Source organism: Triticum aestivum, chromosome 5B (assembly GCF_018294505.1).
Source record: "Triticum aestivum cultivar Chinese Spring chromosome 5B, IWGSC CS RefSeq v2.1, whole genome shotgun sequence".
Classification (NCBI taxonomy): Eukaryota; Viridiplantae; Streptophyta; class Magnoliopsida; order Poales; family Poaceae; genus Triticum; species Triticum aestivum.
This window is the reverse complement of record NC_057807.1, coordinates 422,277,514-422,292,945: the sequence shown is the minus strand read 5'-3', so window position 1 is coordinate 422,292,945 and position 15,432 is coordinate 422,277,514. Positions and strand designations below refer to the sequence as shown.

Below are 15,432 nucleotides of genomic sequence, written 5' to 3'. Positions count from 1 at the left end.
GATGGTTGAGGGTAATTGGCCGGATAGCTAGTAGTAGCATGGCCAATTCCCCTATCCACCGTCATGTTTGGATTCACATATTGCAAGTTAGTTCCCGATGAATAAAAAGATGAAACACTTTGTTGCATACTATCGGAAGTTCCTATGTGAGGTGTTTCAACTTGATTAACCGAACTCATCATGTTTTTCATCGGCATATGAATTTCTGGGGTTACCGATGCATGGGAGTTGGAATACATATGTTGCATGTTGCTAAAATTATATGAGGTAGAAGCATGAAGATTTTGTTGCATTGGCTCTTGCACATAATTGGATGCATGATTGATAAAGCTAGGGCTACCCGATACATTATGCTCATTAGATGATCTAGCAACAACATATGCATTATTTGCATCTACATATGTGAATTGGGTATTCATATTACCTTTGTAGATTGCAAACCCTAGATGACGATCTCTTCGTAGCAAGAATGGGCTGGAGACCGTTCAAAGCTTCGTTCCCAGCAGAGTCGCCAAAAAGTGTGTCCGCACACGAACACGCCACCGTGTACCTCCAACGCCGAGGGTGATGCACCGCTCACGTTGAAGGAGACCCGTTCGGAAGCGCGGTACGCAAGCAATCCGGTGGGCGCTTTTGTAGATCCAAAACCCCACACGCCCGAGAGGGACCCCGTCAGGGCATGTGGCGCTATGGGCTGCCCTAGGTCGACCTGATCGCCCCTAGGGCCTCAAGGTTCACCGCCCTGCAACAACAAGAACAAGCGAAGAACGAGGAAGAAGAAGGACAGGATAGAGAGATAAAAGTGAAGGTAAAAAGTGGTATATTGATTGTTCGATTGTGTGTTGTTCAATCGACCGTCACCTTTCATCTATTTATGAGGCGGCTGGACTTTCCGTACAAGAAAAGGACTCCAAATCACGTCCAAATCTTTCCACAATTAACTGAACTCGGATTTAGGTAAGTCTGGGACAGCAGTTCGGTTTTTACGTTCCATAGGCCACAAACTATCTCGGATGAAGATGATCCCAAAAACAAATTTGACCGTTTCGACGAGATGAACAACTTTCATGCTGAACGTTTTTTTATCAGAGGCCATCTTGAGGGGGATTTAGGCTGTTTTCCGAAGTCTGCGGCAGAAAAATCTAAAACCCGGACGAACAACCCCGGAGTGTCCGACCGTCGTCCTGAGAGAAATCCAAAACCCGGATGATCATTCCAAGAGTGTCTGGTCATCCTGATGCAGCCGCGCATTTTCGGCTCTAACTTTTGCATACAAACTCGGATTGAGACGATTTTTATATCAAAATCGACCGTTTCGACGAGACAAAGACAATTCGTATAGATCATTTTTTCATTTGAGGTCTTCTTGGGGGGCCTAATCGTCCAAACTGTACTCTGAATATAAGATCTTAGTACTTTGAGTATAGTTTCGGCCTTCGAGATGAAACCGGACGGCGATGGCCCAAATTTTAAAGATGTTCATATCAACAATACGAAACTCTTTCATATAGAACACTTCTCCATTTGAAGCCATCTTAAATAAGTTCTTGACCGTGCCAAAATCTGGTGTCAACAATTTGCCTAACTGTTTCTTTGGTCATTTGTTCTTCGTAGTGAGCTCACTCTGCCGCTCAAAGATGCAAGTAACTAATTGGTGATGATGTCAATGGCCTGGATATATTGGCAATGCTGATTAATTCCACTAGGACGCAAATTATTTAGAATGGCATACATTCCTATTCTTAGTGATCAACTGATAATCACGTTTTTGTTGAATAGTGCACATTTGCCGTACTGAAGTAGCTTTGTAGCCTATAAATTCTGATTTATTAAACGAGGATGGCAGACACGGAGGTGTTTGGTTCAGAAATGGAAAAGTAAACGTAAATGGAATCAAATGACACTGTTACTGTTACTGTAAACGGTATCGACCAAAAACCAAGACTGTTTGGTTAGTAACTGTAACGTTAATCAATACAACAGCGCCTGGTCCTGCATTTCCCGGGTCAGCTGCTTCTCGAGCGGAGCACCCAGCCTGGCCATTGACGTACCATCCTCATGACCTTTCCGCGCTTCCTCTCAATCATCCTGGCGCCTTGAAGGACCTGCGCACCTCGCCGATGGTCTGGCCGAGAGGAGGCTTGGTGCGAGGAGGAGATAGGCGCAGTACTTTGACGAGCCGGAGGCTTACTCCGGGGTTCGCGTCCACCGTCACTGGCTGCAAGCCACCCTTTGCCTGTGCAACATCCAGACCAGTACATTGCGGGTCCCTGTGCCATCCTCGCACGACCCCATGGGAGCTGCTCGTGGAAGCCATTGCTCTGCAGAGATCTCTTCCCGTTCGTCGGGCAGACATCACTTCCGGCGAGGGAGTCGACAATGGCCCGCTTCCGGTTGGCGCCGTCCTCGGCTACGGGATTACACTGCTCAGGCCATGGGGAGTGGTCGGCGGAGATGGAGATCGTGGCATGGATATTTGGGAAGAAGACGACAGGGTCGACAGGAGGGAGAGAGAGACTGCCGTATCGTTTTCTGATTGCGCCCGATTTCTCGGGTATCAGTTTTTAATAGGGCGGGATCTGTTACCGGAGTTACCAGATTACGGAGAAATCTAAACAAACAAGATTTAACGTTATCTGTTACCATCGTTATCAGATACGGTTACAATAGCACGAACCAAACACCTCCTAAACTTAGTCCTAGATAATATTTGGCCAGGCTGCTGTATTCTCATTGCGCCTCTTGGCTTTCTCCTGCGGGAGTGCTAGAAAGTCACAACCTGAAAATTCTTTCTTTGGGAGGATTAGAGGAGTTTGCATCATTGTTTTGTCGTGTCGTGTCAATTCTGATCTCATGGGCTCCCACAGCTCTTAGTCTATTCAAGCCTGAACACTTTGCTTTGCGTCAATTACTGATCTCCACTCTTAGTCTATTCAATTCTATCGAGGTTGATCAATAAAGAGGCAAAAATAACCTGCATATCCGCTGTGCAGGCGACCAGGGCAGCATATGCACAGTGGTTCAAGTATCATTCTTATTCTTTGTAGTTGGTACTAAATTCATGCTTCAGCCAGTTCATCTACAAATTCAAACTTCCAAGCAACATTCTTTGTACTCCCTCTGAACCAAAAAAAAGTGTCGTTTTCGTTTTTGTTCAAAACTGCAACACTTTTTTTGGATCGAGCAGCTGGTACTGGCTTCAGCCAGTTCAACTAAAAGTCCAAACTGTTGAAGAAGATTTCATTTGGAGCAGCTCTCGTGCTTAGCTTTCATCTAACCTTTTCTTTTTGAAGGAATCAAAGAGCAAAAGCTCACTATATGAACGCGCGCAAAATTCTCTTACACCCAACACAAATTTCTGCACAAAACATGAAGTATAACGCACCACTGAACTGAGCAATCTATTCATTTATTTAGGCATGGTATGTTGGATCGTACACTTATTTGGTTTCTATATAACGCTTGGCCGGTTGCAAACCGATCAGACAACCGAGCTACACAGTGACTTCACTATGCAACTACTAAGTTCCTCGCCTCGACACTGAATGTGCACATATAACGTACGCACTTGTCATAAATTACATTTCCTGCGTCATGCTTTGTGATGACATCTCTGCGGACTACAGGCTACAGCTTTGCAAGGGTCTGGCTGTATGCTGGATCGATGCAGACGACGACCTGAAGATGTTCCACAAGGAAATTCGTAAGCTACATCAGCGTAGACAAGAACGGGCTCGTTTGTGGTTATAGATGGTGGGGTCATACCTTGCCGACGCTCTTGCCAGAATGAAGATACTCTACCGCATCCACTGCGGAAGCAACGCCCAGGAATTTCTTAGGGTCGAGCGAGACCTGTCGTATGCGGTGTGACATGTTAAGCCAAAGTTATTAGAACAGAGAAAAGACAAGCACGTGTAGATGTGATACAGTATGATTTTCTGTAGTAATGAGCTGTTGCTACAGTAGTTTAACAATTGGCAACCCACATCTTTGCTTGGTTTGTGATCTGACCATTGTTTGACATGCGGACCTACTTTAAACATGACCACCAATTGGCAGGGTGAATTAGGGTAGGCACCCAAAGCCCCAAACACCGGCAGTTTTTCTCAATTAATGTCACGCAAAGTAGCAAACAGCAAACACATAATGTGAAGCGTACCTTTAGCTTTCCAGAGGCATACAACTCAAATAGTTTGTCAAGATGATCTTGCCACATGTGAGCATGTTGAACCAGGAAAAATCCAGCCTGAAATTGGAGAGGAAGAAGTTCATAGTGTTCTGCAACGGGGGTGGAGTTCATAGTTCTAAAGGGTACACTAGGACAGAATTCTATTGGATTTAAATCTATCTATCTATACAGCTTAACATCTGTCTTGTATAGTTTATGAAGTATGCATAGAAGTACTCCCTCCGTCCCATAATATAAGAACGTTTTTGACACTAGTGTAGTGTTAAAAACGTTCTTATATTTTGGCACAGAGGGAGTAGTTTGCAGCTTCTGAAAGGTCTGATACGATATTAAAAAAATGGTATTTCTAGACCTAGATCCAGATAAAGAGATTACAATCATAGCTAAAGGTTGCTGCTTGTCTATTGCTTTGGTACACAGAATTTTGAGCATATGGACCAAAATACCATGTTCCTTTTAATACTACAGTAAGGACTAGCTGGATGCCGGTGCACTGTTGAGGAGACCCTTTTAGTCTTGCTGAGAGAACTCTTGTGGTGCATACGAACAATGTAACACATAAATTTTCAACACAGACGGCATTATTTCTTTGTATCATATCCAACTGCTAAAATTTACTTGATGATTTGGATCTACGAGAACCCAAGTTTCGCGGTCAACTTACTAAATGAACATTGGGTACAAAGAAAGTACTCCTATATGCCAACTGAGAAAATCAGATACTGTGCTGCACACATACCACAGTTTGACTTTTAGCAAGAATCTTCTCACATAGTCCAGTGTAGTTCTTCGGCTTCCATCCCTCCTCTCCTTGATACTAAAAAAACATCAAGGGTTGTTCAGTACCAGTTGGTATCAGTTCATCCCTAAGATATGACATCTTAGTAAAAACAGCTACAATGAAAACAGGATTGGCCGACACTAATTCAAATAGGTGGTATGTACAAACCAAGATAGATCAATGATTTCCCTAGGTGCACTCCATGCCTCCAGTTTAAATACAGATGCATGATGGGAATATATTATGTAATAATGTTAGCAAGGACTCTTCAGAATATTCTCAGGAGGGTGCTTATTCACTCCACCAAATGAAAACACACAAATCATAAAGCTTTTCACAAAAATTTCAATATCCCAGTACATGATAATTCAAACGAAATAATTTTCAGAAGCTGTCAACATTACCTGAGAGATCATACCAATTACAATGAGGCGTCCATGGACTGCGAGCGCATTCAAGCACAAATCAAACATGTCCCCACCTACAGATTCATATATAATATCTACACCTTTTGGAAACTCCTTTTTCAGAACCTGGAATCAAGCATTCAAACAATCAGTGATTACTGAACACACTGAGAAGAACAAATAAGGGATCAGTGAAAATAACAGTCAATTGAAACCTATGATTTTGGCAACATACTACTGATTATAGTCATTCTCTGCAGAGACATTACAGCATAAATGTAATTAAAGCATTCCCAACCAACATTCTGCATCATCTGTGGCACGTGAAAGGCTATACAAGTGTAAGAATTAATTTCTTGGAAGATTATATTCTGGTAAGCAAGTAGAGGTAGGATACAAGCGCACAAAAAATTAGATGGTAGACGGGCTAGAGAATATACCCAGCACAATTTGCAAGTCTACCAAGAAAGGTAATGCTATAAAAAATTAGAGCATTTGAATTTGATGCGGCGGAAATATGAAAAGCAGAGACAGAAGAAAGCTTACATCTTTGATCTTCTCATGCTGGTAGTTGATAACTCGATCAACACCTAAGGAAGCTAGAAATGCAGCCTTACTTTCGCCACCACATGTGGCAACAACCTTGTTGCCCGCTAGTTTTGCAAGCTGGTGAAGTAACAGAAGAAATATTCAGAACATAAGGATATGGTTAGGTACTAAATCCAATAACAGTTGCTTAACAAAAATGAAAAATACATGGACAAAGGAGAGAACCTTGCCCATGTCCTAGAAATACCATATGTATTGCATGGCCAAAACATGGCCCCAAATGCTAGTTAACTATGAAAGACGAACTATACATGTCCCAACTGCATGAAATTGTTATCTTGTGCAAGTTTCAAACGGCAATGTCAAACATTATATTTATACGCTTAGGTAAACTGTAGAAATGGATGAACAATTGAGCATAACATCAAACAAAAATAATCATATAAGTAGTATCAAAATAGCAACAGCCCACCTGAACCGCGAACTGTCCTGTTCCACCAGCAGCTGCTGTAACTAAAACAACTTGCCCAGATGTCATTTGACCTGCCTAAAGGCAGCAGAAATCAACTTAGATCAGAACAGGAAGGAATATATATTCAAAATTCAAAAGGTTAGTTGACTAAATATAAGGTCAAAGTCGCAAGGTATGCGACCAAAAAAGTGTATCAAAATAACCTTTTCAAGAGAAATTGAAGCGGTCAATCCAGATGTTAGCATAGCAACGACCTCCGGGTCTGGTCTTGGCACCGGAAGAAGATGTTTGGCTGGAACCTTTCATCAGAAAGATGTAAAGACTAATATTATAACTGGCAGATGAGGTGATAGTATTCTGAGGTACAAACTCAAAAGACTGGAGATGTTTTCACTCCAAGGAGGACAAGGTTAGTCGGCAATTTGTTGTGTAGCAAAAAGATATGGGCGTAGACCGCAATACCATCGTAAATTCAGCATAGCTTCCAAAAGTCATAAGGGCCACAGGACTGCCAACTTTGACATGGCTCACTGCATCTCCAACAGAAGCAACAATTCCCACAGCCTGCAGACGTTAAAATTCTCATGAGAAATTCTAATCGCCCAACAAAGATGTCAAGAGAAAACTTTCCGTATTTTCGGGCAGCAACATAGTTAAGTATCACAACACCTGTGTAGCAACAGCATATTAAAATAAGCGCAACAATTTTTTCGATGTAAGTACGTGACATACCAGTTTGATTTTGTTTAAGTACCAACCATAATTTAAATCGTGATTCAGTTTCACAACACAAGAAGTTATGGAAGTAAAGCTGGTTAAGATTTCCCCTTTTGCATCATGTGCAATCATAGCCCCCAAAGATTAAGATTTGCATGACTGATTTATGAGCCAGTACTTGGGTCTCGACAGGATATCTTGCTCGATTGGTTGGACTAAACAAGTGTTAGGTGAATTCACTCCTCTCCTCCTCTTATGTGTTCAGAGGTTGGGCATGATTTCGCTCTATGAATGGAGCCGAGGGGGGGGGGGGGGGGGGGTAGTATCTTGTATGCACCATGTACTTGTGTTAGGCTCCGTTTAGCATCAGGGTGGAATATCATAACCTGGTTTGGCTAACCAGCGTTTGCCTATTTTACCGTTTCTTACTTTGTTTAACCAACTTATTATTAATTCCATGGCTAGTTTTCCGCAGCAGAATATAAAATAGGTTCAGCACAGCACAGTTGAACAACGCAAACTGAGCCTTAAGTGTGTAGCTTATCTGCTTATGAATGAAGATATGATTTGCTTCTGAGTTCTGATTCCAGCAAGTAGTTTTTTATATTTACCTCCGAGAATCTGATAGCAAGATGTCATGCTTCTGATTCAGTACGAGCCATGTATTTTTTTTCTCCCTCCCTCCAAATTTTGTAGCATAGTAAACTAGAAGTATGGTATGTATAGCAAGCGAACGAGTAGTCAACAAGTTGCAACTAGTCTATGAGCTGCTACCCAGCATCTAGACTTGACTTGAGTCTTGACTTGTAAACCCCATCGAATGATGTGTGCGAGTTTATCCTACAATTATCTGTACAAATTGCACTATCAATGGAATCATTATGTTGTACTCCCTCTGTAAATAAACTAATATAAGATCGTTTAGGTCACTAAAGTAGTGATCTAAACTATCTTATATTAGTTTACAGAGGGAGTGGAATTCTTAATACATATGCAAAAAAAGCATTATTGCCAGACATTGCTTAGAAGATTTAACTTGTATGGATCGCAGTTGGTTTGACAAGAATATTGGCAAATCGTTTCAGTATGTCAAGGATTACGGGTGTATCCACAATTTATTTAGAGTTACGTAATAGCCTATTTCTTGTACCATGTCTCTATCTGGTGAAATTCTGAGTCAAAATGTCAAAATATGGAAGCATATGCTGCGTTGTCAGAAATTCCGAATGATGGTGTAAGTTGTTACACAAAATAACATCTTAAGAACGTTATCCAACATTGAGGACGGCATTAACATAGACATGTAATAATATGGATCACCTCAAAACCAGCATCGAACGGAAGGCGTGCAGCAGTTTCTTTAGCACTACCACTGAAATACCGTCCGGAGCTGAAGTTTACCTGCATGACATCATTAAAAGCTTCCAGCAGTTAATCAACAGGGAGTCAAAGAAAAGCAATTAGACACTAAAATCCAAGGACTTACATCACTAGCATTTACACCAGCGTATATTATTTTAACTAGCGCACTTTGTGGTTCAATGGGCAATCTCAATCGCACACGATCAAGTCTTGTAGCATTGCGGAAATTATGGCTGAGTGTGTGAACAACTCTACAAAATCATAGAGACAATCATTAGTGTTGAGATCTCATATAGTGTGAAAGACGATAACTGACAAAGTATTGCCATTAGGGAATTTTGTAGTGTAGAAACTTAATTGACAAGCAATACAGTGTCGAGATCACATATAGTGTTAATGGTTTTTGGATACTTTTGCTGTTATACCTCTGAGGTCTCATCTATGTTGCTGATAAACAACATATATTTCAGAAACAGACACTCATAACATCTATAAGAAACAGGATAATATTTTGTGAATATCAATCCATTGTTACGCATAACAGAGTATGTAATTATTCAAAAGAAAACTTTGCAATATGTGATTACTGCACAATTCTGATGGTTAGATTTGGTCATTTAATCAAAAGGGAAGTTTTCAGTTTAACTTTCTACGAGTTCCTGAAACTGAATGAGTGGAATTATTCACACAAGTTTTTGTGGGATGTAAAAACTGCATAGGAAGCATCTTGACCAAAGATAACCTGAAAGGTAGGGGGTGGAAACGAGATCAACTTGTCATTTTTGTGGGCAGGAGGAAAGCATCAACCACTTGTTTCTGGTGTGCCCTTTGGCTAGGTTTAATTTGGAATATAATCTGGTGTGCATTTGATTTGCCTTGTGTTCCTAGAACTGTGCCTAAATTGAGCAGGACTGGTTGAGTAGGTGGGAAGTGACATTTGCAGAAGAGCCGGTGGTAGAGGCCTGCCAACGAATACAGGCTTGAAGGTTCTCCGTTGCTGCAATGGGGAGAGAGATGCAATGATAGGAATGTTTTTGAGATGTTCCGCAAGAGCACGCGTGGAAGATGAACTTCAGCAAGCTTTTGCTGGAGAGCATCTACTATTTCTCAGTCTTATGTGAGAACTTATGTAGTGAGCACCTGTGCTATCTCAAGGTGTGGCTCAGTGGGTTTGAATTGTCAGTTTGCTGTAAGTCATTCGCTCTCTTTAACGTTTTCCATTTAGAACTGTAACAAACTTCTACCTTTTGGGGGAAAACCCTCTTTTATCGGAGAAATTGGAGATATCATTTCAAAACCAAAATTGAGGGTATTTTTGAGTGTCGTCTTTCAAGAAAGCTTGAACCCTCCAATATGACAAATGGAGGTAACAAAATTAGCTATTTGGTCAAGTATTTCTACCAGGCTATACTAGCAAGAAAAGAACACTGGAACAGAAATCAGAATATCAGAGATTTTCTTTCAATCCGCAAACCTTGCAACAAAGTAAAATAGTACTCCCTCCGTCTAAAGGACTTCTCTAGAGAGTGCAGACACATAGTTAGAAAATACTGCAAGCTATGAAAATCATGTATCTAAAAGTTATTCACTTCCTGTTTAAGGGATTGATTCAGTGACTTTAAGCATTTTAGGATAGAATCGTACGAGAAAAAAAATGTACTACTGGGGATTAGAGAGTTGTGTTGTTGTTTACTTGAGAATATTCCAAGTGCTTACAAATATAAATATACCATAGCAGGGCTACTTACATCTTCTCATAAAACTCAGGTGTTCGGATGCTAGGAAATACATTCTTTGTTACTGTTCTTTTTGACTTGGTATAATTCAACAGATATTTTCTTTGTTCCTCTGCTGATGGCCAATATTCCATCCCTCTCCGCTTAGTTATCCAAAGGCAAGCACCAGCTTTGCTCTCATCTTTTATAAGTTCAAATGCACCTAACCAAAATAGAAGAGGTTCGTTTCAGATAACAATTAAGAGAAAGAGAGAAAACATCATACGAAAGACATAATGCATACCTAGATATGACAGTAAATACCTAAACTTCTAGGTTGCTAAACATGTAGAAATGGTGGGCCGAACCATACTCACCTAGCAGGGATGTTTGACATGGACAAATTGATGCGCTCCAGCAAAGCGATAGCAATATATGCAAATTTACAGTTAAGCTCTTTAGCCTTTTAATGTTTGCAAATCAGCAAACCCCATACCCCATATTTTTGAGATATCATCACTGACATTCCATTCCCACATTCAGTTGGTCATGTTGTCATCAATTGATAAGTGAACAGAACAGACATGAAACATATGTTTAGGACTCACTGGTTCTACAAACAAATAGACCTTCTGGCAGGTGGTATTCCAAACAAAACCAGGTTCTGGTGATTTTCTACTGTCATTTCAACCATCTCTGAGAACCACACAAAGTTTTGGCCAGCCCTAACTCATACAAATTAAGGACAGAAATTTGAAGTTCTTAAGCTTGAAGAGTCAAGTGAGCATGTATTTTATCAATTTATAATAATATACCCATAAATGTATAAATGCCTATGTTAATTTTCATCATTTAGAACACCCCGCCTCAAATAAAGATTCGAACAATTCATCGAAGACCAAATAGTAGCATGCGATAACTGTGACGCATACAATATGGAAAAATGCTGAAAGTACATGACATATTTAACTACAGCTTTAAAAGGTGAGATGTAGTATACCATTAACAACTTCCTCCATCTTCAAAAATCCACCAGTTGCATGTACTATTTTTTGATTTATTTGCTCAGCCATATTAGTTTGAACAAACTGCATACCACAAATAACACTAATGAAAGATCATCATGGCCTTTGTCCCTTCCAGCTGTTACTAATGAGATAAAATAATATGCCAATCTGTCTGGAATAGTTAGTTGGATTCTAAATTATACTCCAACCCCTGCAAATTACATCAAATAGTGGACATCCTCAAATTTTCTAAGATGGGATTATCGATAAAATTTGGCATTTGGCCCACTTAGTTGCTTTTGCCATTTAGCTCAACTACATGTCTATGCCAATCTATCTCAGGTAAAGAAAGGAGGATTGTGTAAGAGTGAGATTTCCTGTGTGAATGCTTGGTGCTGAAAGATATTTACCCCTGGTACTTGAGATAGCAATAGCTGCACTATCTGGTTAATCTGGTGACTTTTCAAGTTGATAGGAATTTACGTACTGGATAAAACATTGTGCTCTACTGTACGTCTGTACCATTGTCAAGTTAATATCTTGACAGACTATAAAACCCATCAGCAGATTCCCACAAGATTAGAATGAAAAAAATGCACAGCACTAGCTGAACTAATATGGCAAGCAAACTCAGTATGTGGTAGAAAAATAAATAAACAGACAAATAATATATACTCCCTCTGTAAACTAATATAAGACGTTTTAGATCATTAGTTTACAGAGGGAGTACATAATAGTATAATAATTGCCACCCATCATGCAATTCGTTAATACCTCAGGGCAGAGCACGTTGACACGAACACCATGGCGTTTCAATGGAGCAAGTGATCGAGTAAACATAACAACACCACCTGCCGAAAATGAAGCTTGAGATCACAAAGTGCACACATGCTTCAAATATATCATCATATGACATAAAGGACTAGAAGTTAATACTAAAACGTGTAGGCAACAGCATGTAACATTCTATATGACCGAAATATGAGCTTTTGTACAGGTTATGGTAGCATGTATCTTGAACCATGTAGAAAAACAATCAGCATGAATATAAATTTCAATAAAACCAACATTCATAATTGGAATTCATATGTACTTTGGCCTTGCATCGGCACTGTGATCTGCTGCCAGAGAAAAAAAAGTAGAAGTATACAGGATGGTGTATGAACCTTTTGTCCCAGTATATATGGGATCGGCGAACATGGGATAAAGGCCCGCAGCTGAACCAATATTGATTATGACACCAGGCTTCTTCTGGGATCGCATTATTTGACTCTGGTGAATATATCCAACAGTAAGTTTTGTGAATATGGCATTTGGATGAAGTAGAAACAAGTAACATGTATAACAATTGTTATTATCTTCCGAATTATTCCAAGATAAAAAAAAATTCAAAAATCCTCTTCTGGCTCGAAAGGAAACCATAAGAACAGGCCATGTTATGACAAAATCAGTACCACTTAATTTCCTTGAGTAATGGTTAATGGAAACAAATAAAGGGAAACCCAATACTTTCTTCCCTTAAACAACTGGATGAACAGACAATTAAAGCCTATGCAGAACTTCTGGGTTATATTATTTAGTATGTCTAAGTAATAAGAAAGCATAGACAGCACGAGATAGGATATTTGGCTTCCAGGCTCCATGGAGCCTGGACTTTTCTAAAATTCAAAAGCTGACTTTTTTAAGTTAAAAAAATAACTGAAAATAAATACACAGGTACTTGGAGATATATACTGCATGTGTATAAAATTATTATGAAATGCGTTTTGAAGTGAGCTGTGTAAAAAAAATCATGTACTTTTATAGTGAATGGTACATATGCTACAAACACATGATTTTGTTACTTTTTTGTAGCTCGCATGAAAATGTATTTCACCATGAAATTTACAGAAAAGTAGTATACATCCATAGGTATGTGTGTTTTTTTCAGAATTTTTTAAAATCTAGAAATCAGTTTTTCTTTTTCAAAAACCAGGCTCCATGGAGCTCAGGAGCCAAACACAATTTCCATAGACAGCACTCAGTGTTACTGCAAGATTAGCAGATTGAGTTACTGAGCAAATAAATATAACAATGTTATTGCAATAGTCAACACTTACTGCAATGCGAGTACCATCAATAACAGCGACAAAGTTCACATTTATGGCATGCCTCCATGTCCTAGTTCCGTCAGATATATCATCATAAACTAATGTTTTGTTGGCAATTCCAGCACAATTGATGCAGATATCTAGTCCACCATATGTGTCTACATGTTTCGCAAAAGCAGCAGCTAGATCACCTGCATATCAAATCACTGTAACTTCAAATCATGGAAAACCTGAAGAGCTGCAAAATCATGCTGTTATTTAACATTTGAAACCATACGACAAGTAATCCGCATGACAAAACAAATCAGAACACACCAGAATTTTTTTTGTAATGCCTGACGTGCAAAAATAAAAATAAACAAAGCCCTGTTAAAAGAGATTTGATGCTTCTTTACAGCAAACGGAAATAAATACCATATTGATGCATTAGGTATTAAACCTAGATAGTAGAAATACAGCAGAGATGGTTGGTATTTGTTAGCTTTGTTTGGCAGTATTTTCAGCTTGTGCTTAGAAGGCAAAAGACTGAGATTAGATGTAACACCAGACATGCATGATCTCTACAATGGTATGGTCCTCATATCACATTTAGAACGTAATGCTTGACAAGTATACTGTATGACTGAAGTGACGCTTGTCTTACCATACTTTGATTTGATGCACTTATTTTTCCAAAAATATTGCATCAATAAACAGTTAAAAAGTAGGTCCTCATGCAAATTAACTGCTCTTTGCTTGCTTCCCCTAAAACAACTCTTACCTTCAATAGAAACATCACACTTGACGAATATGGCAGACGGTACTCCAAGATCTCCATGAAACTTTCTGTTTTCCTTTTGAACTAGCGAAGTGACTTCTCTTCCATTTTGTTCAGAGAAATCGACCACGGTCACAAATAGACCCTTTTGTGCAAAAGCGATGCAGAGCGCTTTCCCTTCAGAAAATCAAAAAGGAGTTAGCGGTCGATATGTTAATGCAATGCAATCTACTAAAATGATTGCCCTGCACAAAATCAAGTCGATGAGGAAAGGAAGGCAACATATTTCAAAGGTGGGCACATCATTTTGACATAGTAGCTGACAGGTACCGAATACCGATACTATACAGGTGCAAGTATAGATTGCCTGCTACCGTGCTAGTATCTTATAACTCTTGAGACATTTCTTGCTGTGTACAGGGGGCCACGGGCACAGCAGCCGTACACAATTTAGTTCTGTCGGTGTGACGTTCATAGTTCAAGTACACGATAGTAAATTAATCCATTATTGCAGCCGAAGAAGTACAACTGCATGCGTCCCCCGAAAGTTCATTTGTACAGGCACAATGATGTTGCAACTGTTATCCAATGCTTTCCAGGCAGTAACCCATCAGCTCATCACCACCAGATCAAGTACCACCCGGCGCAATTAGCCCCGCCCTACCCGGTTCCCACATCGAGCTCTCACCACCAGCAGGTTACACTAAGCAAACCCGCTCCAGCTCTCAGGTCAACCCGCAATTAAGGATCCCCCGGCCAGTAGCAACCGCACTTGGCCACGCAGAACAGCGGTAAGGGCGCATCAGATCAGAGCCAGAATTTCGGCGAAGACAAACGCCCATGAGCGGACGCGGGGAAGGAAGAGGAAGGGCACTCCCTTACCGATGCCGGAGGCGCCGCCGGTGACGAGGGCCGACATGCCGGGCTTCAGCTCCATCTCGCCGGCGCGGTGGGGGGAGACCGACCAGCTTCAGGCGAGCGAGCGAGCGAGAGAAGCACGGGGCGAGACGGGGGCGAGGCGGGGTGGGTATGGACAGCACGGCCGGCCTGCGGAGCTGCCGAGGCGGGAGCTGTCTGCTGGGGGGGACGAGGTCGTCCCGTCCTGCTTCCTCCGTTTGATCTGTTTGGGAGGAGAGAGTGATCCGATTGGGGAAGTGACGGCAAAGCTCCGTGACCGGTGCGGACGCGAATGGGGTGATCCAACGGCGCCACACGCGAATTAGTTGGGCGCTGCCGATAATTATTTTTGTCCAGGACACATTTAACCTGATGTTTATTATGTTTGTGGTCTGTTTTTTTTTCCAACTTTTTTTCTTGTTGCATGCTATTTGTGAGAGATTAGATGTGACATCCTTAGAAAAACATCTAGATGTGAATTAGACAAAC

At 40.7% G+C, this 15,432-nt stretch overlaps 1 protein-coding gene across 1 annotated transcript; it reads right to left on the bottom strand.

The window, feature by feature from the left end:
• Window positions 1-3,388: 3,388 nt before the first annotated feature.
• LOC123112222 (prostaglandin reductase-3) lies at window positions 3,389-15,221 on the bottom strand. The gene is made up of 18 exons (XM_044533157.1): window positions 14,929-15,221; window positions 14,050-14,223; window positions 13,299-13,480; window positions 12,366-12,471; window positions 11,974-12,050; window positions 11,193-11,280; window positions 10,226-10,415; window positions 8,602-8,728; window positions 8,436-8,516; window positions 6,861-6,962; window positions 6,602-6,697; window positions 6,399-6,473; window positions 5,924-6,043; window positions 5,375-5,503; window positions 4,929-5,006; window positions 4,160-4,246; window positions 3,766-3,852; window positions 3,389-3,678 (listed from the first exon to the last, which is right to left on the bottom strand). The coding sequence occupies exons 1-18, from the start codon at window positions 14,981-14,983 to the stop codon at window positions 3,628-3,630; spliced, it is 1,905 nt and encodes a 634-aa protein (XP_044389092.1). The 5' UTR covers window positions 14,984-15,221; the 3' UTR covers window positions 3,389-3,627.
• Between the last annotated feature and the right edge of the window lie 211 nt (window positions 15,222-15,432).